The 26852-nt window shown below is 41.3% G+C and overlaps 1 protein-coding gene across 1 annotated transcript in view; it reads left to right on the plus strand.

The window, feature by feature from the left end:
- Window positions 1-26852, plus strand: part of FBXO42 (F-box protein 42) — an 85172-nt gene that overhangs the window by 51491 nt on the left and 6829 nt on the right. Inside the window, exons 5-8 of the mRNA XM_079777537.1 lie at window positions 23448-23601; window positions 23966-24076; window positions 25489-25585; window positions 26066-26122. Coding sequence (XP_079633663.1) covers window positions 23448-23601; window positions 23966-24076; window positions 25489-25585; window positions 26066-26122 — 419 coding nt within the window. The remainder of the gene's footprint in view (window positions 1-23447; window positions 23602-23965; window positions 24077-25488; window positions 25586-26065; window positions 26123-26852) is intronic.

A 26852-nucleotide genomic window follows, 5' to 3' on the forward strand; every position in this document is an offset into this window, starting at 1 on the left:
GTTGAAGACAGTAGTATAAACAATACATTAATTTTTTTGAAGAGTTTTGCTATAAAGGAGAGCTGAGAAATGAGATGCTAAGTAGAGATGGATGTAGGATTAACAGGTTGTTTTTGTGTGTGTTTTTAAGATGGCAGGTTATGTAGCATATTTATATGCTGTTGGGAATGATTTGGATTGAAAGGAAGAATTGTTAGAGCAGTGTCCTTGAGTAGTGAGCAGGGCAGAATCTACTATACAAGTGGAGGAGTTGGCCATAGATGGGAACATTTACCGTTTATCCAAAGGAACAAGAAAGGAAAAGCATATGATTACTGTATGCTGGTGAATGGTTAAATGTGGGAGCTGGTGGCAGTTCTCTACTGATTGCTTTATCACTCAAAAAAAAAAAAAAAAGAAAGAAAGAAAGAAAGGGTGGGACAGAACAGAAGCCATTGGAAATCCTGGCCAGTGCTTATGAATGTACAATTGTGTACATTGTAGTCTTTGCCAGGTGGTTCTAGGAAATTGAGTGTTTCCCCTTCCGGTATTATCCTAAGGTAACACCTTAGTGCTTAATCAGTTAGTTTGACTCAGTCTGTGGTCAATTCCCAGATCAAATGAGCAGTTCTTGGGATAGGTATTTCAAAAGACTAATGTTTAAACCACTCTTTCTAAAATGCTCTTTATTCAAACCGAGGCTAATTTTGGCATCTGTTTAATATGTAATATCATAAGTCACAGCCTTTTTTGGTAGCTTTAAATCAAGATAAAGTTTTCAAGTAGAAGTTCTTACACTTAGAATTAGAGTGGTGGTCTGATCAAAACTTCTTAAATATCAGCCCACACCCATTTCAGTTAGGAGAGTCTATAAATATTGGGAGAGTCTATAAATGGTAGGTCAAGATTTAAAGCTCAGCCTGTCATCTCGGTTAACTAGTCCTGGAGCACAGTTGATTTTCCCACCACATTCTCCCCATAGAATCCTCTTTCCCAAGGATTTCTTTTTTTTTTCTTTCGAGTTTCTTCTCTTTCAGTCACACATGCAATTCCAAGCGATGGCTTGTGGTTCAGGCCCTTTGTTTTAGAATAAACACACTCAAGGAGAGAGATACACAAACTAGATGCTTGTTCCAGTCTTGGCCTACCCACTCCTGAACTACTTGCTTCTGAACCTAATCACTTCTTCATTTTCTGGGCCTCGATTTCCTTCTCTGTAAAAAGAGGAAGAGACAAGACCACTGTTCTAAAAACCACATAGCAGATCACTTTTCTCCAAATCACTGGGAAGCTTACTTAAAATATACAGGGTGAGGCAAAAGTAGGTTTACAGTTGTTAATATGGAAAATAATACAATAATTCTATATAATAAAGAGCTAATATGCAAATGGTCATCACACCCTCACACCATCATGGCTCAGACATTCAACACTGGGGAGAGAGGAATGGGGACCAGCCAGGCACAAATGAACTTGCGAGAGAGGAATGGGGACCAGCCAGGCTGTGGCCCAGGAGAGGGACAAGCCGCCCGCCCCGCGGTCCTGGGCACCTGTGGCTGCAGCCCGGGTGAAGCCACCTGCCCGCCCACAGTCCCCTGTGGCTGCGGTCAGCCCGGGTGAAGCCAGCCTGGGACCTGGGTGCCTGCGGCTGGCCAGAGGGAGGGAAGCCCAGGTCCCGGGTGCCTGTGACTGGCCGGAAGAGGGAATCCTGGGTCCCGGGTGTGGGGCAAGGCAGAGGTGGTTAGGGGTGATCAGGCCAGCAGGGGAGCAGTTAGGGGCAATCAGGCAGGCATGCAGAGGTGGTTAGGGACGATCAGGCAGGCAGAGTTGTTTAGGGGCAATCAGGCAGGCAGGCAGGTGAGCGGTTAGGAGCCAGCGGTTCTGGATTGCGAAAGGCAGTCCGACATCCCCCGAGGGGTCCTGGATGGGAGAGGGTGCAGGCCGGGCTGAGGGGGACTCCCCCCCCCCCATGCACGAATTTCGTGCACTGGGCCTTTAGTTAACAATAATAAAAGGATAATCTGTGGCCCTAACTGGTTTGGCTCAGTGGATAGAGTGTTGGCCTACAGACTCAAGGGTCCCGGGTTCGATTCTGGTCAAGGTCACGTGCCTTGGTTGCAGGCACATCCCCAGTAGGGGGTGTGCAGGAGACAGCTGATCGATGTTTCTCTCTCATCGATGTTTCTAACTCTCTATCCCTCTCCCTTCTTCTCTGTGAAAAATCAATAAAATATATTTTTTTAAAAAAAGAATAAACTGTGTTTTGCATACTCACAACTATAAACCTACTTTTGCCCACCCTATAGATTCCTTGGCCTCACAGCAGACTGACTCACATAATCTCAAGGGATTGGGGATAGAATAGTGGATCTCTATTTTTAAAAAAAGAGAAAATGGCCCTGGTTTGTGGTGCTCAGTGGTTAGAGTGTTGCTGTCTTCCCCCTCCCCCCACAACCTCCTTCCCCCACACTGAAGTGTCATGGGTTCAATTCCCAGTCAAGGGCATGTACTTGTTGCAGGTTTGATCCCTGGCCTGGTCAGGTGTGTGAGGGAGGCAACCAATCGGACGTGTCTTTCTCACAATGATATCTCTCCCTCCCTTCCCTCCCTCTTTTCCCTCCCCTCCCTTTCACTCTCAAAAAAAGAGAGAGAGAAAATGTCCCAGTTGATTCTAAACCTAGCTAAATTTGGAAATCCTGGATGCCTAAGTCATCTTGCTTTCTTATTGTGCAATCTGTGACTTCACTCTGTTATCACAGTCTATTAGGTAGGTGTATAATGTGCCAAACTGGACTCCTTAACTGTTGTTAAGGAAGAAGATGGCTGCTCCTTGAAATCTTAGCTACTGCTTTTACCCTAGTCAGTCAGTAGTGGTCTACTGTCGGAGGAAATGCTTATGGAGCGGGCTTAGAGGGTAGGGTGTTGGTTACCCCAGATTCTGCGTACATACTCTCTAACCTTCAAAACAACCCATTTAGGTTGGCACTACTATTATATCCATTTTACAGATGAGGAAACAAAGGCTCGGAGAATTACCTAGTAATTTACTAAAGATCACACAACCAATAGGTAATGGAACAGTGATTGAAACACAAGATTTTGTCTCTAAAAGTCTGTATTTTCTACTATGCTATGCTGTGAGTAGTTTTATCTTTTCTATAATTTATTTCATATTTCTCCATTTTTAAAATAAACTTTTTAATTTTAGAATAGAACAGAGAGTTCCCATCTACCCCACCTCCAGTTTTCCCTATTGTTAACATCTAATCTTAATAGTGCATTTGTGACAGTTAATGAACCAATATTGATGCTTTATTATTAATTAAAGTTCATACTTTATTCAGATTTCCTTTTTAAAAAAAAAAAAATCTAATGTCCTTTTTCTGTTCCAAGATCCCATCCAGGATATATTACATTTAGTCTTCGTGTCTCCTTAATTTTTCTCTTGGCTGTGACAGTAGTTCAGACTTCCTTGTTTGATGGTCTTGATAGTTTCAAGGAGTACTGTCAGATATATTTTGGACTATCATTCAGTTTGGATTTGTCTGATGTTTTTCTTGTGGTTAGACTAGAATTACAAGTTTTGGGGAGGAAGACCATGGAGGTAAAGTGCCCTTCTCGTCGCATCATATCAAGGGTACATACTGTCCACACGACTTATCCCTGTTGTTAACTTTGATCACCTGACTGAGATAGTGTTTATTAGATTTCTCCACTGTAAAATTACTCCACCTCCTCCTTTTAAAATTCTTTCCTGTAGTGCGTTTTTCTTTCTTTTCCTGTGATTTCCTTTTCTTTGTTTGTAGTTGCCCTTGTTCCTTTATATTCCATTGAATTTGGGGGAACAACTAAGCTCTCTGGCCAGTATGTCTACCATCAGAGTCAGGAAAGGATATTGAGCAGGAAGTATGTCATCTGAAGTAACCTTTTCATAGCTTAGAGAATTTTTAAACATCGATATGGCTTGCCTCTTAAAATTTTTTGGTGGGGAGCAGGATGTTGAAGACAACATATCTTTTATTTTTAAATAGGTTTTTTATTGATTTCAGAGAGAGAAGAAGGGAGAGAGAGAAGAAGAGAAATATCGATGTGAGGTAGAAACATCGATCAGCTGCCTCCACACACATCCTGACCAGGGATCCAGCCCCAAACCTGGGCATGTGTCCCAACCAGGAATCCAACCAGTGACCTTTCAGTGCACAGGACGGCATTCAACCAACTGAGCCACATAGGCCAGAGCAGACGACATATCTCTTGTATTATGACCTAACACAATCAGGATCTTTCTAGCTATACAGAATAAGAAGCTCTAATGGAAATAATTTTGTTCCTTTAAGACTATTCCCTAAAAGAATAATCACATCTTCTAAAATCACTGAGTAAATCCTTTAGAAAAGCTAGTTTACTTTTGGAATCGGGGGCAGGAAAAAATATTGGTTATATTGGATGTTTGTAGGAAAGCCAGGACATCCTTAGCAGCTGGAAAGTGCTAGAACTGTCCAGAGATAACTGCCCACAGTATCATTGTTTTTCTGACTGTGTAAATCTACCTTAAAAATGATGCATGTAGGGCTCTTGGATCCATGGATGAAGCTTTCTGTTTTGTGTCTAGTGAAAAAACTTAGTCTTTGGTTCTCTACTGCCCTCTTTGAGCCTTGGGTTATGGCATCAGGAAATATCAAAACAAATAAGTCTGGAACTGATACCTGGCACCAGATATAACCAGAACAGCCCACAGGAGAGTCTGTTCTGGGAAAGATCACCTACTTCTTCCCTTGGCTTAGGTCCCAGGTGTCAATGCTGTCATTGAAATAGTTGCATGTGGAATTTTTTAGAATAATGTATTAGTATACTCATAATCATTAGATTCTGTTTTACATTAAAGGACTTTATACATTTTTTAAAATTACCATTATATGCAAATATGTTATGAGAATGCCAGGTCTCTGGAGATGCGGGAGAAGTGGATGCTTATCAACTGGTAAAGACTGAACCATGTAACCAGAGGATATACTTGCCTTTCAAATACACTGTAAGCTTCTATTCTCTGTTCTAAAAGCAGATTATTGAGCTCACTGTTTTTCTTTTTGTTTTGTTTTTTTAATATTTTATTGATTTTTTTTACAGAGAAGAAGGGAGAGGGACAGAGCGTTAGAAACATCGATGAGAGAGAAACATCGATCAGCTGCCTCCTGCACACCTCCTACGGGGGATGTGCCCGCAACCAAGGTACATGCCCTTGACTGGAATCGAACCTGGGACCTTTCAGTCCACAGGGCGACGCTCTATCCAGTGAGCCAAACCAGTTATGGCAGAGCTCACTGTTTTAATATTTTTGTGAATGTGAAAGCCAATTAATCCTACCTTACGGATCTTTTCTTGATTATCAAATATATTGATTACCGAAATATACTAAAATCTGACCTTAGCCTTTTCTCTCCATGTTGAAAATCCAGCATCCTTTAACTTTTATTCATTTGGTCCAACTCATGAGCCTTTTCTACCCTTTCTTAAAACCCTTTAAACCTTTTCTTATTTGGGACAGAAATCTAGAGTGTCGCTGAGAATAAGCAGTGATTCTCCTTAGAATTCTGAGCCTTCATATCTTACATTGTGATCCTGTCTGCCTACCATCTCGACAAGCAATTTTCGGTTGCTCTCAGACTATGTAGTGTCTCTGTTTATTCTCAGGTATCCACATAATCGCCCCCGACAGCACTTTGTGTTTTATGACTACAATAAACTTCATTTTGCTTGATGCTCTATCCCTGTATATCTCCAATGCACAGATATATTAACTTTATTTTATGTTTGAATGAAATTGTAGAAATCTAATTCTATATGGGAGAATGCAAAAGAAGTTAGAAGTCATTTCTAACTTCTGCTTTCCCATGAATGACTGTTGGTTTCCAGGATACTCAGCAGTGCCATGTACCCACTTAGGCCTAGAGCACATTGATTTTTATTCTCTATATAATCAAGATCAGGCCCATTGCTCAAGTTTTCTAGCTCTTGTGAATTTGAGGAGATTTTGTAAAGAGTCTACAGGGTGTTTTTTTCTAGGTGGGTGAGAATTGTGATTGGTCATTTATTTACTTAAAAATATTAACTTGAATTCTGGGAGGCTTCTTTGTCTTTTCAAATCTCAGTAGCTACCTTTCATTTCTTCTTTGGGAGATGAACTCTTGAACTATGCTTTAATTGATTATACTTTTCAAAAAAAGCAGTGCCCTGGTAATTTCCTCTTTTTCATAGTTCTCTCGAAGTGATTATGAGTTATGGATTTTATATTTGATATCTTGGCTTTTACACTGTGTTCTTTTTTGCCTTCTCTCCCATTTTAGTAAGCTTTATGAAATCCATAGCCCAATCTTGAAATGTTGCTAACTGTTTGATTTACATTTATGAGTTACAGGGTGGGTACATTTTAAGTGAGTATTGTGTTCTTGAAGACCTCACATAATGAATTTTAATTCTGACATTGGTTTGCTGCTATTTCTGTTTACTGGTGAAAGTAGTAGGTGATGGCATGTGACAACAGTGTAAACAGGGTTTATAATTCACTCTACCAGCTTTGAACTAGCCATTCTTTTCTTCTTAATAATACTTTATTAAGACATAATTTACATATAGTAAAATGAACAAATCTTAGGCGTACACTCAAAGACTTTTTACATATGTATACAGCCATGTGATCATCACCTAGATCAAGTGGGAGAGCATCCGGTCCGTGAGCCATATAAGGCCCAAGAAGTCATTTGTTCTGGCCCTGCCAAGACATCAGGGGTGAATTAATTAAATGGTTGACCAAATATAGCAGGCTGATTTTTAAGTTAATAATTTTGTATGGCCCACAAATGATGTTATAAATATCCAAATAACCCTTGGCAGAAAAAAGGTTCCCCACCCCTGACCTAGATCAAGATACAAAATACTTTTATCACCTCAAAAAGTTCTCTCATGCCCCTCTGCTGCTAATACCATTCTCCACAGAGGTAACCACTATTCTGACTTCTAACAGATTTTTTTTTTTTTTGAGATTCATCTTGTTTTTTGTTGTTGTTGTTTTGAGATTCATCTGTCAGTAGTTAAATGCTATAAGTGTTCCACAGTGTGATTATACCACTTTATTTTTACACCATTCTCCTATTGATGGGTACTTGGGTTATATAAGTTTGTTTGTGGACGTAAGCACTCATTTCTTACTTAAGACTTACTTGTCAACCTGAAGAAATATTCTAGATGTAAGTATCCCTGCGATTTCTCCGTTCACTTAGTTCTGTTCTAGTAGGAAGATCTGAGATTTGAGGAGGAAAGACTATTTGGCTAATAATTAAAAATACTACTCATTATTTAAGAACCTCATGACCTAAAGTGATGGTAGGACTATGTTGTGAGAGAGAAGGAGGCTAGTTAGTAATACCATTACGAGCATGATTTTTGTGCCAGGCAAACACAGGTTTGCATCCAGATGTCTGTTGCTTAGTAACTGGGTGCCTTTAGATTATTTAACATCTCATTTGTGTCACCTTTAGGGTAGAGATGATAATACCAACCTTTCATAATTTTTGTTCAGATTATATACAATACAGTACTCAGATGGAGAGGGATGTAGAAAATGAAGTACTAGACAAGGAGTGGAGAGTGGTCATAGTTATCCTCTAGTTCTCAAAGCTTAAAAAGTGACAGCATTCATTGCTTTGTTTATTCATTTTCATGTCTTTATTTATTGAATGTTTATGCCCAGTGCTGTTATAGGTACTAGAGATACAGGTATGAATAAGAAGCAGGGTCTACCGGGGGAGACAGAATAAACAGATAAATCAATACAAAGAAAATATAAAGAACTAAGAAGAAAATAACTGGTAATGCAAGAGAGTAGATGGGATGTTTAAAATAAGTTATAAAATATGCATAGAGCCAGGACTTATAATTAAAAGGAAATCTGATTTGTGAGGAGAAAAGTAGCAAGCTAACAATTAGGATTCTGTTAACAATTTGTTATAATTTATTTTTAAGGCTGATTGTTTTTATAAGATTATATATTTGATGAAAATAACTATGAAGTATTTGAATCTCCATCTACATTTTTTTTTTATTTTCCTAGAAGGAAGACACCCAATTGCCCAGATACCACTTACATATGCTAATCTCTATGAACAAGGCATAAGATGTTACTTAGGTGGCTAAATTCTTTGTTGTATTAGCTTCTTCCAGATCCATGGGCCAGGTCCTGGTTAATCTCCTTTATGAGTTGGTGATTTCTCCTTGTCTCCTCTAGCCCTATGCAATCCTGGAACAGCCTGGATCTGTGGTGGTCTCGGGAGATGTGAATGAGCGCAGAGCCAGTGGGTTCCCCTAGGAAAGGAAGGAATCCTTCTTGTTTGTTTATAAAGTTCAGATCCTGGGATTTTTCCAGAATACATGCTTTTCTAAGGTGGGTACACATTCTCTCCTGCTGGAGAGAAGAGTGGGAAAATTTGCATAGCACAAATCTGGGTAAACTTTCGATACTTTGGGGGAGAGAATAAATAAGATTATGCCATATTTCAGTTTGGCTCTCTCCCGCCTAACTACGATTTTCCTGTTTTGACACCAGGCCAGACACTGTATGACTAGCAGCATTGTTTTCACTTCTAAACAGAGCCACTTACAAGGAGTACCCTCCCTCCCACTTAGAACTGCAATTAACAATTTATCAGATTAAACTGAGACTCTGGACCTCCTCTCCTTCCCCAGAAATTGAATCAAAAGTCTACTTGAAATGGTAACAAAGAACTATTACTGGTTTTCATGTTAATTTTTAGCTGATAAGTGCTACCCTATTCATCAAACGCCCTGGGTCTGTTGTGTGGGTTTGTTTAGAAGTGAAAACAATGCCAATAGGTAATTTCTTTTGTCCCTGCCTGTGGCATATATAGTTATATAGTATCTAAAAGTTTCTCATGCCCATTATAAAAGTTCCTCTTGTTTTGGATATTCTGTTAAAGACCCAGGGAGTGATGTTTATAAAGATGTGGGTATAATTTTAATAATAAAAGTATGTGCCCTGGAGCCTGGGATCCCTTTGTTTTATATCAGTGAATTGTTTTGATATCAACCAGTAAGTTTCTGGCCATGTTGCAACAGAGGAATAAAATAAGAAAAAAAGAAGAGTGTGGATCAATTAAACTTTCGAAGCGTTTAACCTTTCCCCTGCTGAAAGGCCCACTGATGCCTCCAGTGTAGGTTGTGATTAACTGGAACCAGTTATCATCCAAACTCATGAGGGTTCTAACCATTTGCTTCCATGGGTTAGTTCATTCAATTCAGTAAACTTTTTCAGAAAAAGTAGTTCCTGTTCTCTAGCATAGTACATATAATCTTACTGGGAGACTCTAACTAGATAATTTCAACACTGTGTGCTAAATGCTAATTGAGGTAGACACAGGATGTCCCCTCCCCATCCACTCCTCTCCCTAGGAAGGCCTTTAGCCCCACTTGGAAAGAGATGGTGCTGGCAGAGATCCTGAAAAGAGCCATGTCTATGCAGAATGACTTAGTTCTTTTGATTCCAGTACCATGTCCTTGGTGACTAACTTAAATCCCTATTTTAGGCTGAGTTAAAAGAACACACTTGATTAGAACCAAGTCTTAGAGAGCTGTAGTTAGAGGTTCTGTAGTGACTTTGCCAAAGAATAACTTTATATTTGCCTCCTACTTTCATTCTTTACAATAAGCATATTTTTGTATCTTCTGTGGGCATCTATCTAAATGCAAAGACTTACTGTTATTATTATTGGCCATATTGACATTAACATGGAAGTATTTTCAACATCAGAAGAGAAATTGATACCTGTTCCAGATAGAACCCCAGTGGTCCTGGCTGCCTACTTTGGAGACCATTCTGAATAGTTAATAATTATTTGTCTTCAAGATGTTTACACCCCAAGAAGGTTCTTTTATACTCATGAACTGTAATGTGTTCTCAGTTTCTTTTTACTTCCTTATTCCTCAAATCAGAAAATAGTGAAACACGCTTTTCTTGTTTCCATTACAAAGTGTTACCTATAAAATTAAAACAGTTTATAGCTATGTAAGCAGTTAAATGTTAACTCCAGTAGTTTAAAGAAAAACTAAAGGGTCTCTTGCCTCCTAAGTTGTGCCAGCACGTCCTCTTGTGCCCTCTAGGTTTTCTGATTCAGATGCTAATGTGGTATTCTGGGAAATGCCTCTCCAAATTATTCTTCTCCTGACCTCTGAACTCTTGCTATCAAGGTCAGTCTCTTCACACACCACTATAATGACAGCTCTATCTAGCCCAAGGCTCGATAAGCTTCCCAAGACCCAGCTTGGGTCCTATCAGCAAAAGTAATCTTTCCCCCCAGCTCTCTCCCTGCACACACCAAATCAAGGCTCCTCACTGGTACAGGAAAGTACCCACACAAAAGAAACTGTGAGGTAAGGTTGTTGGTTAATCTGATCTGTCTGGTCTCATTTTGCCCTCAAGGCCAGTTTTGTGTGGGAAGGACTAGTGTAGTACATATGGAGTGAATGCCTGTCATTGGACCTACCCTGAGAAAGTCAGTACGTGTGAAGGTTGTTAATATGAAATGGAGAGTATGAACTGAAGCATCAGTACCGTCACTCATTCTTTAATGCCCCCTTTGGCATCATTACTATAACATAATTTGAAAGCATTCAGGGAAAAATTTTTGACTGCCGGTTAAGAAGCAATTTAGACCATGCTCCCTTTAAAAGGAAAAACACACAAAAAAACATTCCAGAATTTCATGAGAGAAGTGGAGATGTTTTTGTTCAGTACCTTTCTTCTGCACTCATTGGCACGCTAGTGAGTCCCACAGTTAAATTTTTCATGCTCATAATTTTCTTGTTTTCAAACTTTACCTCTTATAAGTCCCTAATTCCTAGTTTTAAATCTTTCTATTTTCAGAGTCACTTATGTTGTTGTATGTAAGTCTTAAAGTGATTTGCCAGAAAGCCAGTAGGTGGAACACATTTTAAAATTTATTTTGTAGAGTGTGGGTTCAGTGACATGTAGATGAGGCCAACCAGGGAAATGTTTGTAGATTGAAAATGTTAAAGTAGTTCCTTTCAGCGCCCCTTTAATCACAGCATTTGTCAAGGAAAACCGACCTTGAATCCTCATCCTTACTCTGCTATCAAAATAAAGGGTTCTTTTATATAATCATATGCAACGTGGATGCACAAAATAAATTAAGGATAGATTCAGGATTAAGAAGAATCATCTACCCCTAGCTGGTTTTGCTCAGTGGTTAGAGCATCGACCTGCGGACCTAAGGGTCCCGGATTTTATTCTGGTCAAGGGCCCTGGTTGGGGCTTGTGCAGAAGGCAACCAATCGATGTGTTTCTCTCACATCAGTACTTCTCTCTGCCTTTCCCTCTCTCTAAAAATCAATGGAAAAATATCCTCAGGTAAGGATTAAAAAAAAAAGAAGAAGAATCAACTAAACTTGGATATAAGGCAAAAGGATGACTGAATGTCTTTTTAAGTCCTATTGGAGCATTGTCAAGGATTATTTAACTCTCTACAATATGGTTTTTAAATTCTAGTCCCTTAACATCAATCACCTGGGAGCTTGTAGAAATGCAATCTCTGACCCCACCCCTTCCTCCTAAATAGGAAACTCAGAAGGGTGTCCCAGCAGTCTGTTGTAACTAGACCTCCAACTACTTTTGATGTAGCTAAAGTTTAAGAACTACAGCTGTAGGGGAATGTAACTATCCTATATAATAAAAGGCTAATATGCAATTCGACCGAACAGTGCAACGACTGGTTGCTGTGACGCACAGTGGGAGCGCAGCTCAGCCAGAAACTGGGCTCATGGCTGGCGAGCACAGCGGCCACGGCAGCGCTAAGGATGAGCTGTCAGTCGGACATCCCTGAGGGCTCCTGGACTGCTAGAGGGTGCAGGCTGGGCTGAGGGACACCTTCCCCCCACCCGTGCACAAATTTTGTGCACTGGGTCTCTAGTTATTTATAACATATTAATAATAAATTATTATTAATAATAAATTAATGATATTAATAAATAAAGATCATAGTCTGGAGATATAAAAATAATTTTTAGTCACAGATAAAATACATTCCCCAATGAAAACATGTTCTTGTTTTATCTTGTGTCAAACAGTTTAGCTACTCTTCTAGCCCTAGGTTCTGAATGAATAGAAACTGCAATTGTGGAGAAATGGCAGAAACCAAACCAGAATTAGAATTGCTTCACTGTTTTGCCATCTTCTTTGCAAAAGTAAACAAGAATGCCTTGTAATTCTACCACTGTCTTTTGCATGTGAAACTTGCTTCTGATTCATAGGAATCTTGGGAAACATCTGAACCAATTAGCAATTTTAGGGAATGCTAGTTCAGTGCATAGAGTGCCTATCTGATCATCCACTTTCCCACAGTTGCCTTTTTGGCTTGTGCCTTGTTTTGAATTTGCTCCATTGATCATATCTGCTGTGTTGATTAGGAGGCCTTTGCTATGTTTGGGGAATAAAGCCTGTGAGGAGAACATTGGCTCTGGAGGAACAGGCTTGAGTAACATGTCTGTCCGATTTTGATATAGGCACATTTTGTCCTGTGGTGCTTGGTGAGAAGCTACATGGGAGCAACACTCCACTTTTGTGATACAACGATATTTAGACTTTGTGTAGAGGCCCAGTAGCCTCATTATTTTGAAAGCAGGCCAAGAAATGTCCTAATGAGTGTAAACCTTAATTTGTAAGTTTTCTTGAGGGGAGGGTGTTTATTTCATGTCACCATGATGATGATGGGCCTTTTAACTATGGAAGGTCTGCTGTTATCAGAGTACCCTATATTGTGCAAGATTTTCAGTAAATCACTCAGTCTCTAATGTAGTAGTGGGGTGTGTTTTAATAATAATTTGTTAAACAACTGCATGACATCATTTTAGCTACCATATGGAATGAGCTGCATGCACATAGGTGCAATTCTTCAAACTTCAGGGCCTGACGTTTTATCCAGGGCTATTCCATATCTAAGTTAGTTGTTTCCCTTGTCTAAAGATGTATAGTCATGTGGGTTTTATTTTAGAAAGTTTATTAGTAATTAGAACTTTAAAACAATGAATAAAAGTATATAATTGAACATGAATTTTCTTGTATTTCTCCCCCACCTCCCCCACGCAAAAAAAAAAAAAAAAAAATCTAGTAAAGATTTCTTGTTTGCTTTCCAGAACTCCATTTGGCTAAAGAAGCTATTTAAGATATAGAAGTTGCTAAAGTTCTCTGACCTCACCATAAATTTGTTTTGATCTGGACCTTGCATTAAGATAATTAATTGGAAGTTGCCCTGGCTGGTGTGGGTCAGTTTGGTTGAGCATTGTCCCATGCACTGAGAAGTCACCGGTTGGATTCCTGGTCAGGCCACATGCCCAGGTTTCGGGCTTAATCCCCAGTAGGGGGCGTGCAGGAGGCAGCCAATCGACATTTCTATCTCATTGATGTTTCTCTCTTTCCCTTTCTCTCTCTAAAAATTAATAAAAACATATATATTTTTAAAAAGGTAATTGGAAGGGGAATTAAAGCCCCTCTGCTTTAAACAAATTCAAAATATAAAATATGTAGATTTTTGGAAATAATAAAAGTAGAGACTCTTTATGAAGGCCTCACACTATTGACTCTGAAAGTTTAAGAATTTAAAAGTATCTAATTTGCAACAAATAATGAAATATTATGTGCATAATTGGGTCATAGAAAATTTGATATACCCATGTCTGTGACCTCTTAATTCTGAACTACTGTATGTTACATGGTGAGGTTGTATGTTGAATTCTGTGTCCTTTCTCCCCCCTGCTTCTTTTGTTCTTGTATGGTAGTTTTTCCCTACATACCTTACAAATTGAGGTGGAGGAGAATGAGTAAATTAACTTTTAGTACAACCCTCCTTAGTTGTGGAGATATTTAAGTAAGATACTGAAATTGAAGCTTCTACTTGTGACATAAAACAGACCTTGGAAGTGCTGGATGAAGGAGTTCTCCCACTCCTTGGGATAAGTAGAGGGAGAGATTTTGGCTTTCTACAATATAAAGATATTGAGACATCATTTTGGAAAGCCCTTACCTAAGATCATCCTTCAGGATTGATTTATCATGGTCACTGGCCCCGGCTTACCTTTCCTTGGGTGAGTCCAGAGAACAAGTAAAGGGTGCTGTAGTAGAGATAGAGTGTGACCCAGAGCCTGGCGGAGAAAAAGAGGTCATAAGAATAGCCTTGTATTCCATGTATTTATCTCTCTGTCTACTCTAGGTCTGTAGTTTACCTAGTTAAGATTTAGGAAAGAGCTACTCTTTCAACTTTAAAGCACTCATACCTTCTAAGGTATCTGACTTGTTTGTGGCAACTACTCAAAATGAATATATCTGTATGCATGAAGAGCAGTCTGGTATAAAGGTTAAGAGAATGAGTTTTAAATCCGGAGAAAATGGATTGAAATTCTGGCCCCGCTACTTACTAGTTCTGTGACCTTGGGCAAGTTATTTAAAGGAGCTTTGCTTCAGTATTCTCATCTGTAAAATGGGAATAAAGTAGGAGTTTGGGAAGGGTTAAATTAGTTAATACATGTAAAGCACTTAGAAAAGTGCCTAGTGTATAGTAAATGCTCAATAAATGTTGTCATTATCATTAGTGCAGTAGCAGTAGTAGCAGTAATTGTAATGTCTCTTAGAAGTTAAATTACCCACTCATCTCTACCACCTTCCCCATTTCCTGTAAACATGGGCACAGTTTATCAAGTTAAAATCCTTTGTCTAAAGTAGCTCTGTCCAGTAGAACTTTATGTAATGACTAGAGGTCCGGTGCACAAAATTCGTGCACGGGGGTGTGTGTCCCTCAGCCCAGCCTGCACCCTCTCCAATCTGGGACCCCTCGAGGGCAGTCGAACATCCCTCTCACAATCCAGGACTGCTGGCTCCCAACTGTTTGCCTGCCTGCCTTCCTGATTGCCCCTAACCGCTTCTGCCTGCCAGCCTGATCACCCCCTAACCACTCCCCTGCCAGCCTGATTGATGCCTAACTGCTCCCCTGCCAGCCTGTCACTACCCTCCCTAACTACCCTCCCCTGCAGGCCTGGTCACCCCTAACTTCCCTCCCCTGCAGGCTTGATCACCCCCAGTTGCCCTCCCTTGCAGGCCTGGTCCCTCCCAACTGCCCTCCCCTGCTGGCCTGATCGCCCACAACTGCCCTCCCTTGCAGACCTGGTCCCTCCCAATTGCCCTCCCCTGCTGGCCATCTTGTGGCAGCCATCTTGTGTCCACATGGGGGCAGCCATCTTGTATGTTGGAGTGACGGTCAATTTGCATATTATTCTTTTATTATATAGGATAGAGGCCTGGTGCACGGGTTGGGGCTGGCTGGTTTGCCCTGAAGGGTGTCCCGGATCAGGGTGGGGGTTCCCTTGGGGCGTGGGGCGGCCTGGGCGAGGGGCCTTTGGTGGTTTGCAGGCTGGCCACGCTCCCTAGTGACCCAAGCGGAGGCCCTGGTATCTGGGATTTATTTATATTCTATAATTGAAACTTTGTAGCCTTAAGCGGAGACCAAGGCAGGCCAGGGCTGCGGAAACTTGGCTTCCTCCATCGCCGGGGCCAACTCAGGCCTCCTGCTCTCTCCAGCTCCGTGGCTGCTGCCATTTTTGTTGGGATTTATTTATCTTCTATAATTGAAACTTTGTAGCCTTAAGCAGAGGCCAATGCAGGCCAGGGCAGGCGGAAAGCTTGGCTTCCTCCATTGCCGGGGAAACCCAAGCCTCCTGCTCTCTCCGTGGCCGTAGCCATCTTGGTTGGGTAAATTTGCATACTCGCTCCTGATTGGCTGGTGGGCATGGCTTGTGGGTGTGGCGGAAGTATGGTCAATTTGCATATTACTCTTTTATTAGATAGGATGGCAGTATTCTATATCTGTGCTTTCCAATTCGATAGCCACTAACGTGTGGTTAATGTTGACTATATTGGATGGTGCAGGTCTAATATATAGTAGTATTTTCAGTTGTTTGATTATACATATTATTATGTTTTACCAACACTTTATATTAATTAAAAATACATATAATATTTTTTATTTATTTCAGAGAGGAAGGGAGAGGGAGAGAAATAGAAACATGAATGATGAGAGAGAATCATTGATTGGCTGCCTCTTGCACGCCCCCTACTGGGGATCAAGCCTGCAACCTGAGCATGTGTCCTGAACAGGAATTGAACTGTGATCTCCTGGTCCATAGGTCAGTGCTCAACCACTGAGCCAGGCTGGCTGGGCCCAACACTCTTTTTAATTCTATGATTGGTTTTTCCCCTTAAGAGGTAAGTATTCTTATACTACATGTGTAATGTCTTTGAACCCAGAACTGGTAAATATTGATTTGCTTTGCCACATAAAGTATTGATATTTTTAAAAAATATATGCTTTGTTAATTTTATAGAAAGAGAAAGGGAGAAGGAGAGAGAGAGAGAGAGAAATATTGATGAGAGAGAGTCATCGATTAGTTGCCTCCTGCATGCCCAACAGAGATAGAGCCCAAAACCTAGGCACATGCCCTCACTAGGAATTGAACTGTTGACCTCTTGGTGCATGGCATGATGCTCAACCAACTGAACCACATTGGCCAGGCATTGATCATTTATTTTATTTTTATTTTTATAGCAAAGATGGAAATTTATTGAAGAACAAGTACAGATTCCCATGTGGGGAGGGGGAAAGAGTCCCACTGAGTCCCCTTTTTCTACAATTTATAAAGGCTGCAGTTTTTTGTGCCTCAATATCCCCTTTGAGTGGTCACTATTCCCCTTTGATTTGGTCACTATAGCAACTCCTGAGCTCAAGTCTCACATGAAGTATGTGAGGTTCCCTCCTTCTTCTCCCTTATTGTTCTACTCCCTCTGGGCTTTCTTCCTCCCTTTATTTTATAAAGGCTTCTTCTCCCTTATTGTTCTCCTTTTACCTCTGGGCTTTCTTCCTCCCTTTATTTTATCAGTGTGTACCTTTTGCTACTTCCAGCTCCCTTATCATATGGAAATGTAACTTCTGCCGCTCCCAGCTCCCTTGTCTTTTGCAACTCTGTAGCCCTGTGTTTTTTTCCATGGACCCCTTAATTCCTAAAATTTTCTAAACCTGCCTATTTCACCCCTAAACATTCCTTTCAGTCCCCCCTTCCAATTAGGAAACCCCAACTGCTGTTGGGGACAGGGGACACCGGTCTGTCTGGCTGCTTCCTACTGACAACTGGGTCGTCATTTGGGGGCAGCAGTCAGGGTCCTATCGGAAGTGGGCAATCTAAGGGTCCACGGAAGATGGATGTAGCAGCCTCCATCTGCGGTTCCATGTGGAGGACCATTTGTAGCTTTAGGGCTTCTAGATGGGAGGATATGAAACATACCAAAGGTTAAATAGGCAATGGTTAAAGATGAGTAATAAAAACAGTATAAACCAAGGTCAGAAGGGGAGCTAGCTAATAGGGATGGTATTATATCTTTAACTGGTGCCCAGACCTCTGGGGCAAGAGATTGTGAGGCCCTTTTCTTTAGCCAAGCTGAAGAAAACTTCTTTGCAGCAAGAAGTGTTATTCATGGTACAGACTTTGCCCTGTTCATTCAAGGGCTTCTTTGCGAGTAAGGACCATGTCCTGGTCAGTATTCTCAGAAATTTGAGAAGTGGTCCTGATTTGATAGGTGGTAGTGGTAGTATAAGCTATCCTATAGACTAAGATTCAGCACATTTTACTCTGAGAGGGATGTGGAATATCTATACTTATAAAAGGGTAATATGCTAATTAGGGTCGATGTCTTCCAGACGTTCATCCAGACAAAGGCACAGCGGCTCGAGACCCGGGGCTCATGGCAGCCATGGGCTCAGGCAGCCGTGAGCCCCAGCTGCTGTGAGGCCCGGGACACAGGCCTCGCAGCTGCAGTGGCAGCAGCAGCAGGGTGATGGAGCTGGCGCCTTCCCCTGATCAGCCCGGTCACCTCCCGCAGAGGGAGGCCAGACTGCGGCTTAGGATATCCCCTGAGGGCTCCTGGACTGTGAGAGGGGGCAGGCTGGGCTGAGGGACCCCCCCCTCCACTGCATGAATTTTCGTGCACCAGGCCTCTAATATATATCCAGTTGAGATTATTTGACCCTGAGTTGGGCTTCTTATAACATACTTAGTAGTTAGCAATTTGGGGAGCCAGTATAGCTGAGAAATTTGCTATACCAGAGAAACAGGAAGGAGTTATAAGTAGGAGCATCTTATGGTTTTTCTGGGCAGCAAGGGCAGAGAGGTCTCCTCCAGGTACCAGCCTAGGGTTCTAGTGACACTTATGAAAAGACAGAATAACTATTAGAAAAATGAAAACAGTGTTTATCTTGGAATATCAGAGTATGTTACTTATCTGGCACTTGATGACTCTCTCGGATTCTTTAGAAAGAGAAGTTTCACATCCTTAGAGGCTCATATGAGTAGAAATCCGGTGATTTAATTGATGGCAGTGCAGCTTAGTCCACCTCCTGTGCTGGCATTCAAGGCTTACTCGAGACAGATGGATCTAGGAGTTGATGCTGCTGACCTGTTGGGAGACTTAAAGCCAGTGCCTGTAAAGGGGCCTTTGGGGCTGATTAAAGGCCTGCCCAAATAAATGAGGGCTATCCTGAAAACCCGCTGATCATTTATTTTAAAAGGTGTTACAGGAAACACCTAGTACACATGAAAAGAGCAAATCCAAACTAGTCTTAACGTTAACCATTGATTTTTGTTTCCACATCACATTTGATGTATTTTATTTACATTCCTGGGACATGGGATAAGCTCCCTTTCATATCACCTACTGCCAGTTACAATTTTATTTCTGTTATAATTCTTGAGCTAAATAAATTATTCTGCCAGGAATACTCTAAGCATATACTAGTAATTAAATATGTCCAGTTCTTTTCTTTTCTCACAAACTGTGCCATGTACATGGCCATACTGTCAGATGTCTATGACTAATTGACCTGGTATTAACTTGATATTAATTTGCTTTAATAATAACTACAGTACCAAGCACTGTTATAAATGCATTCCATGATTTAACTCATTTAATCTTCATAACCACTCTATGAGGCAAATGCTGTCCTTTCTTTCCATTTTATAGATACACAAACTGAGGCAGAGAGAGATTTGGTAACTGGCCTGAGTTTCACAGTTAGTTATGTAGCAGGGTTGGGATCTGACCCCAGGCAGGCTAGTGTTAGCACCTGTGGTCTTAACCATAGTTCCTTATGTTAAACCTTTGGTGCTAATTGTATTTTAGAATTCAGAATTTTTCTATTTTAGAATTGGAATATGATACATATGCCTTTTTAATACTTCTGGTGGAGTCTGTAACAGCACCCTATTTCAAACTTACTAATATTTCTGCATCAACATATAATGAATACTCAAACTGAGTAGATTAAATAGACTATCCATAGCCTCGTCATTTCAGGTCAAGTTTATTGTCACCAAATGAATTTTGAATAAGGGATTGAGAAGCTACTCTGCTCATACAGAGGCCTTCTTCAAATGGAGTGACTTTAGGTAAGGTGCAGGAAAAGAGAGTTGCATTGAATTTATATTTCTCATTTTAAACAACTGAAATAGCTTTGTTTTGCCCCATCACAATGAGCAACTATCACTTTTTGCAAATTCAGCTAGTACAGAAAGGCTTTTATAAAGAAAGTGAAAGTCACCCATAATCTTAACATTCAGAGAGATCAACTATTTATAGGCCTTCTAGACTTTCTTTATGTGTAATGAACACCTAGGAAAATAGATTGTTTTTAATGGGCTCAATTTGCCTAGATTAAAATTCCTTCTCTGACACTCATTGGATGTGTGGCCTGAGGAAAGTAACCACTCTGTGCCTCAGTTTATTTATCCAATCAGTGGAGGTTGTAATGGTGCCTGCCTCCTAGGGGTTTTGAAAGGATTAAGTGGATTAATTGTGTGTAAAGCACTAGGAACTGTGCCAGAAGCATAGTGCCCATCAGCTGTTAGCTGTTATTATTTCATGTTTTGTCACTTGCTCCTTTTAGTTTTTACTTAATAGAGCATGGGCATTATTCTAAGACAGATATAGAAAGCCACATAATATTTTTAATTGTCACATAATATTATTTTATATGGATATTCCTTGATCTATTTAAACACTGCAAATGAACATCCTTGTATCTAATTCTTTTTTTATTTGTCAAGCTATCTCATTAGATTAATTTCTAGAAATTAAATTACTCATTTAAAGCACATGCACGCCGAAACCAGTTTGGCTCAGTGGATAGAACGTCGGCCTGCGGATTCAAGGGTCCCAGGTTCGATTCCGGTCAAGGGCATGTACCTTGGTTGTGGGCACATCCCCAGTAGGGGGTGTGCAAGAGGCAGCTGATCGATGTGTCTCTCTCATTGATGTTTCTAGCTCTCTATCCCTCTCTCTTCCTCTCTGTAAAAAATCAATAAAATATATTTTTTTAAAAAATAAAGCACATGCACTTACAAATTTTTTTATGCACATTGCCCAGTTTACATTATAACTTTTTTTGTTTCTATGCTTTTGTTATTTTATGGACCTTTGGTAGGCTGCTTCACTTATACACCTGATTTTAAAAGCCAGGATTTTCAATATCTCAAATCCAAATCCAAATTTCAGTCTGGAAGGTTTTTCTGCTGAAGTCTGTATATATAGGTATACTAGAGGCCCAGAGCAGGAAATTAGTGCATGGCGGGGGGGTGGGGGGGCGGTCCCCCTCAGCCCAGCCTGTCCCCTCTCACAGACTGGGAGCCCTCAGGGGATATCCGTGGGGAGCGGGCCTAAGCTGCAGTCTGGCCTCCCTCTGCGGGAGGTGACCGGGCTGATCAGGGGAAGGTGCCAGCCCCATTGCCCTGCTGCTGCTGCCACTGCCGGCTGCCGGCTGCCGCAGCTGCCAAGGTGTTTTCATCAACATGGACTCCAGTCCCTTACCACGAAAAAATGATAACTTTCTTTAGGCATTTTCAAGATGTGTCTTTCATAGGATATGACATTTCTTTCTTTCTTTTTTTTTATTTTTTATCCTCACCTGAGGATATGTTTCTATTGATTTTTAGAGAGCTAGGAAGAAAGAGGGAAAGACAGAGAGAAACATCAATGTGAAAGGGACACTTCGATTGGTTGCCTCCTGCATGGGCCCTGACCTGGACCCCGGCCAGAGAGGAGCCTGCAACCTAGGTACATGCCCTTGATCAGAATCGAACCCGGACCCTACGGTCGGCAGGCCGAGGCATTATCCACTGAGCCAAACCGGCTAGGGCAGGATATGACATTTCTTAGCCCCTCCAGCAACAGAGCTTCATTTTTTCCTCCAGGAGTGTGGTGGGAAAACCCTAGATCACCTTCTTGGATTCTTATTACCCAAGTTACCAAGAACACTGCGAGTGGGGGCGTATAGGGAGCTTAGCCAGTGAGCGGTCAGAAAAGGTGTTTCCTCTGCAGCTCACGCACAGAGGCCCCCCTGTGTGTGTCCACTGGGGTGGGGGCGTGCTCCAAGCCCCACAGAGGCCGCCTGGAGCACTCCCCCAGTCCTGCATTGTGTCCGCTGGGCTGGGGGCGTGCTACCTGCCCAGATGCCCTCCCTCCCTCCGCGGCCGGGGCGTGGGACTCTGGCCTCGTCACCGGGGCGACGCCGCCAGCGTTCCACCCCGGCCGCTATGGGCACCACCATCTTTGTGATGGAGTGATGGTTAATTTGCATATTACCCTTTTATTATATTAGAGTCTTTACTTTTCCAACTTGTTCACAGAACTTATGAGTTCCAGGGTAGGGACAAGAACTTGTTTTATTTGCCATTCACAAAAGAAATCATCTTTGGGTAACACGGGCATTTTAACTAGGCCATTATAGTATTTATTTAGTGATTCTAGTTGGGCTAGGGAGCTTCCTCTTAGAAAGGCAAAGGTTTTTAACCAGAAATAATGAGACTCTATGAAAGACAACCGATCATGAGGAGTCATGATTCCTGTGGGATAGGAGGGTATTAAGAACTAACTGATTGAAGAGAGCTGTTCCTAGAGAAGATTTGTTTCCGTGGTGAGATCCTGTTGCTTTAATGTCTATTCTATTAGGAAAGTGTTCAGAAAAACTGATGCCACAAAGTGTTCTTAGATGCTTGCTTAGTCCATATTCTGAGGACTGGTACCTTCTCAGTAAATTACGTAAAGTTACTCTTAAGTTGGATCCCAAGGAAGATAGTCCTCTGCTCTACGTTGTCAGCCTAAGACACTGTAATTGACACCATTAAAGCAGCGCGAGGAGGACTTTTCAACCCATGTTCCCATAACCCTGCTGAAGGGGGAGGCCAAGCTATCCACCCAAATTAGAACACCTCAACTGCTATCAGCTTAATATACTACTGTGATTCCTTTTGCTTAAAATTTCCTTTGAAAAATGGGTCCTGTATCTTTAACAACAGCAACAACAAATTTACTGATACCTGGATTTTGAGATAAAATACTTTGGTCTTCAGCAAACTAATGGTGGCATGTAGAGTAAGGGATTAAAAGAAATAGCAATTGTTTCAAAGACAAAAGCTCTGAGAATGATGCTCCTGTGGGACATTTGTTATCCCTAAAGTTTTCCAGCATAAGCCAAATTTCTGTTCTTTCAAAATTTAGTCAACATAGCTAGCTCAGAGGTCCAGCCTAGAGGCCTTAGTAGCCACTGTTGTGAGGCCTACAGTTTCTTTGGAATTCCTCATGTCAAGCCTTGAAAGTCTGCTCCCATTGGTGCTACTGAGGCCTATAGCTAAGGGCCTAGAGGTCACTGTGTTAACATTTCACTATAGGACAAAGGGGAACTGCATTCTACCTCCTTTTTTACCTATGTTTGGTAGCAGCAGTTATTTTTTTCTTTCTTTCTTTATTGATTAAGGTGTTACATATGTGTCCTTATCCCTCCATTGCTCCCCTCACATCCCCAGCAGCAGTTATTTTTAAGTGGCACCCAGGTACCTAGACTATATATATACATACTCCTCCCTGAATCGCTTACATTCTTTCCTTTGTACTCTCTATTAAGTGTAGTAAAGGGATGGGCAGGAGAGTCAACATTTATTGAGCACCTGCTATGTGCCAGGCACTGTGCCAGGTGCTTTGAATGTATTATTTAATACACAAAACAACCTAATAACCGAGGTACTCTCATTCCTAATTTCAATTGAGCAAAAAAAGACTGAGAGAGGCTAACTTCCCTCTAACTCAGGTTTCTCTGTTTTAATTATAAAAAATGTATCAATTGGTGATGGTTTTCTTTCAGACCTGCAAACCCAGTTTTGTCTCCCCCTTTCTCTTATTCTTTGTAGAATTGTTTCCCGTTTGTTACTCTTCCAGGGAAAGGTTACCTATAGACAGCCTACTCATGGCTTGTCGTAAGAACCTGAATCCTAACTATGCTATTATTGACTTTTCCCAGGGTCCTATCCTTCCCCCAAAGCCGGAGCGACTCTGGTCGTGTACAAGGACCTGCTGGTGCTGTTTGGTGGCTGGACACGGCCAAGCCCTTATCCTCTACACCAACCTGAGAGATTTTTTGATGAAATACACACTTACTCACCCTCTAAAAACTGGTAAGCCACAAATATAAGATCTTTTCAATCTGGAATAAAATGTTTTAAATGAATGGATTACTTGTTTCTTTTGTGTTCAGAAATCTCCTTGAGGGTTTGATGAAAGCAATGGACTCTTCCCAGAAAAATAATTTTACATATTTATGGATTTTGCCTATAGTTTCAGGTTTCCAGGACCCTTAAAATCTAAAGTTAAGAACCCTTATTTCAAAGAAAAAAAGTAGAAGAGATTCATTCCTCTTTCAAGAAAAATGAATGAGCCAGGTGAAGAACAGGGAGCTCTTCAGTTTTGGCTATAAGTCTCCAGGAGTGCTGTGGATCCAGATGATCCTGACTTCTTGGCTCCCTCCTGTCTTTATATTAGGTGGAACTGCATTGTGACGACCCATGGGCCACCTCCCATGGCCGGCCATTCCTCCTGTGTGATAGATGATAAAATGATTGTCTTTGGTGGCTCCTTAGGATCCCGGCAAATGTAAGTATATTGATTTGCTTCCTGTCACTCTGAAGGTAAACATTCCTGGGAATAACAGTCAGGGTCAGTATTCCTGAACGTGGTTCCGTTTAGTTATCGCACCCTAGCATTCATTTTTTGATGCCCTAGTCACATACCACTAAGAGGAAAACTTGCTTCATAGAATCAGGTCTGTGTAGTCTATCTTTGTTTGGTATGTGGTTCTATTTGGTGAGATCAAATTCTGATCGCACCTTCACTTTGTCTGCTTCTGTCTGGGCCTATAGAAGGCCACCTTCCAAGGAACAGAGTCCTTTTTCCTGCTGTCCTTTATGAACCAGTTCATGCCCTTTGGGGCTTTAGGGAAGGAAAGAGGTAGATTAACAAGACAGGTGGGAATGGTTCACTCTCCAAATGGGATGAGTTGGGGGAGTGGGTAGGAGCAAGAAAACTGTGACAGGTCTAACACACTTCTGCTGTTCTCCATACCCACTGTCCTCCCCATCTCTGGCCACAACTGGCCAGCTCAGACCAGAGTCAAGAGCCAGAACACTCCATCTGAATCACTGTCTGATTTGGCAGTGTGAGGAGGTTTAAGGCTTAAGGTATTGGCACTCGTATTCCTGTGTTCCTGGTGTGAATAAATGACCTTATAGAGGGGACTATGAAATATTCACTGCCATCTGGTGGTCTGTCCTTGCCATACTGTTCCCTTGGGGGTTGGAGATGCCAGTTTGTCTTTGATAAAACCACAGCTCTCATTAGCCATGGTGAAATTGCTTTCTGTAACCAGAATCAATAAATCAATTTCTCCTGACAATGAAAGAGCTGACTTGAATAATTTTTTTTTCTTCCTTCTGGTTTTTGCTTTTGAAAGACTATTATATCTTGGCTCTGGCCGGGTAGCTAAGTTGGTTAGAGCATCGGCCCAATACACCAAGGTTGTGGGTTTGATCCCTGGCAGGACACATAGAAGAATCGACCACTGAATGCATAATTAGGTGGAACAATAAATTGATGTTTCTGTCTGTCTGTCTCTCTCTCCCCCTCTCTCTCCCTCCCTCCCTCCCCCTCTTCTTTCCTTCCCTCCCTCCCTCCCTCCCTCCCTCCTTTCCCTCCCTCCCTCCCTCCCTCTCTCCTTCCCTCCCTCCCTCCCTCCCTTCCTCTAAAATCAGTCAATAAATTTTAAAAAAGAAAGACTATATCTTGACCAGTAGCTATTTCCTGCTATCAATTTACTCTTTAGGTACTAGTGTGTGATTACAGAGTGAGTTGTGGAAAGGTTTGAAGGTCTTGAGATGGGTTCCAGGGAAAGGAGCAGAAAAAAATATAGTTTAAGTGCTAACTATGAGTTTGTGGGGCATCTTTATAAATGTAACTTTATTTATATCTGTAGCTCCCAACTCCTTCATCTTTATGTCCTTCTCTTACAGGAGCAATGATGTCTGGGTCCTAGACCTTGAGCAGTGGGCGTGGTCCAAGCCAAACATCTCTGGCCCCAGTCCTCATCCTCGAGGTGGCCAATCTCAGGTGCTCAGGAATTAAAATAACTATTTAGCAAATACCGTAACATCTTTCTGTTAGGATGGGAGAGGGAGAAGAGGAAATCTGGTAATATGCCAACATGCATAAGCCAAAAGAGAATTTGTCATTATTTTTGCTGGTATTTGCTTTTCAACTTCTAATGGGTTATATTTATTTTTAGTGGCTTTATATTATGCCTCTCCCCAAAGCATTTACTTTGCTGTTTCACTTCTTAAGAGAACACTGCATTTAATGTGGTTGACACTCTTATGTTAATATTTGATCAGAAAAGAATATATCCATTCAGGTGACTCATCATTTGTTCACAGGGATCAAATTTGACATGGGAGAATGGAGAGCTTATGGTAATTAGAAGTAATCCTCTCATTTGGGAGCTGGGAAGGCTATTTTCATATATAACTGAAGCATAGGAGGTCAGATGCCTGTGTCTTTATAGTTTTATTTTAAATTTCTTCCTGTCCCCAGATTGTCATAGATGATGCAACTATCTTAATCCTTGGAGGGTGTGGCGGTCCCAATGCTGTAAGTATTGCTGCTGTGGCATTCCCGATGCACCTGCTGCTAAGTGTTCAAACTTGCTTCCCCTTCCCCTCTTATAAGACTGTTTTTGTGACATTTTCATTTAGAGAGTACCTTTCCCATTTGGGTATATAGCCTTTGTATTTTCTGGCCTTTTTCTCTGCTTTTTTTTTTGGGGGGGGGGGTGCTTTAATCAGTGACATTCATCTCTTGAATATTCATATCTACATTCTTCCTACTCTCACTTCCTCTTTTGGCTATACGGTTTGCTGCTATCATTTCTTTCAAGGAGGGATGGGACAGAAAGGCAGATTGATAGCTGTTGGAGAGTATATGGAATTTATTTTAAGAATGCAGGTTCAGAAAGTTATGGATATGTATTATCTACCTCCACTCCCTCCCCTCACATATATACACGTACAACCACGGGCAAAATTCCAGACCACTTAAAATCAATTTATGGGTCACAAGAACAATTTCTTGCCCTAGCTGGTTTGGCTCACTGGATAGAGCGTCGGCCTGGGGACTGAAGGGTCCCAGGTTCGATTCTGGTCAAGGGCATGTACCTTGGTTGCGGGCACATCCCCAGTGGGGGGTGTGCAGGAGGCAGCTGATCGATGCTTCTCTCTCATCGATGTTTCTAACTCTCTATCCCTCTCCCTTCCTCTCTGTAAAAAATCAACAAAAATATATTTTTTTTAAAAAAAGAATAATTTCTTGTGCCTGGCCACTG

Source organism: Cnephaeus nilssonii (genome assembly GCF_951640355.1).
Source record: "Cnephaeus nilssonii genome assembly, chromosome: 7".
Classification (NCBI taxonomy): Eukaryota; Metazoa; Chordata; class Mammalia; order Chiroptera; family Vespertilionidae; genus Cnephaeus; species Cnephaeus nilssonii.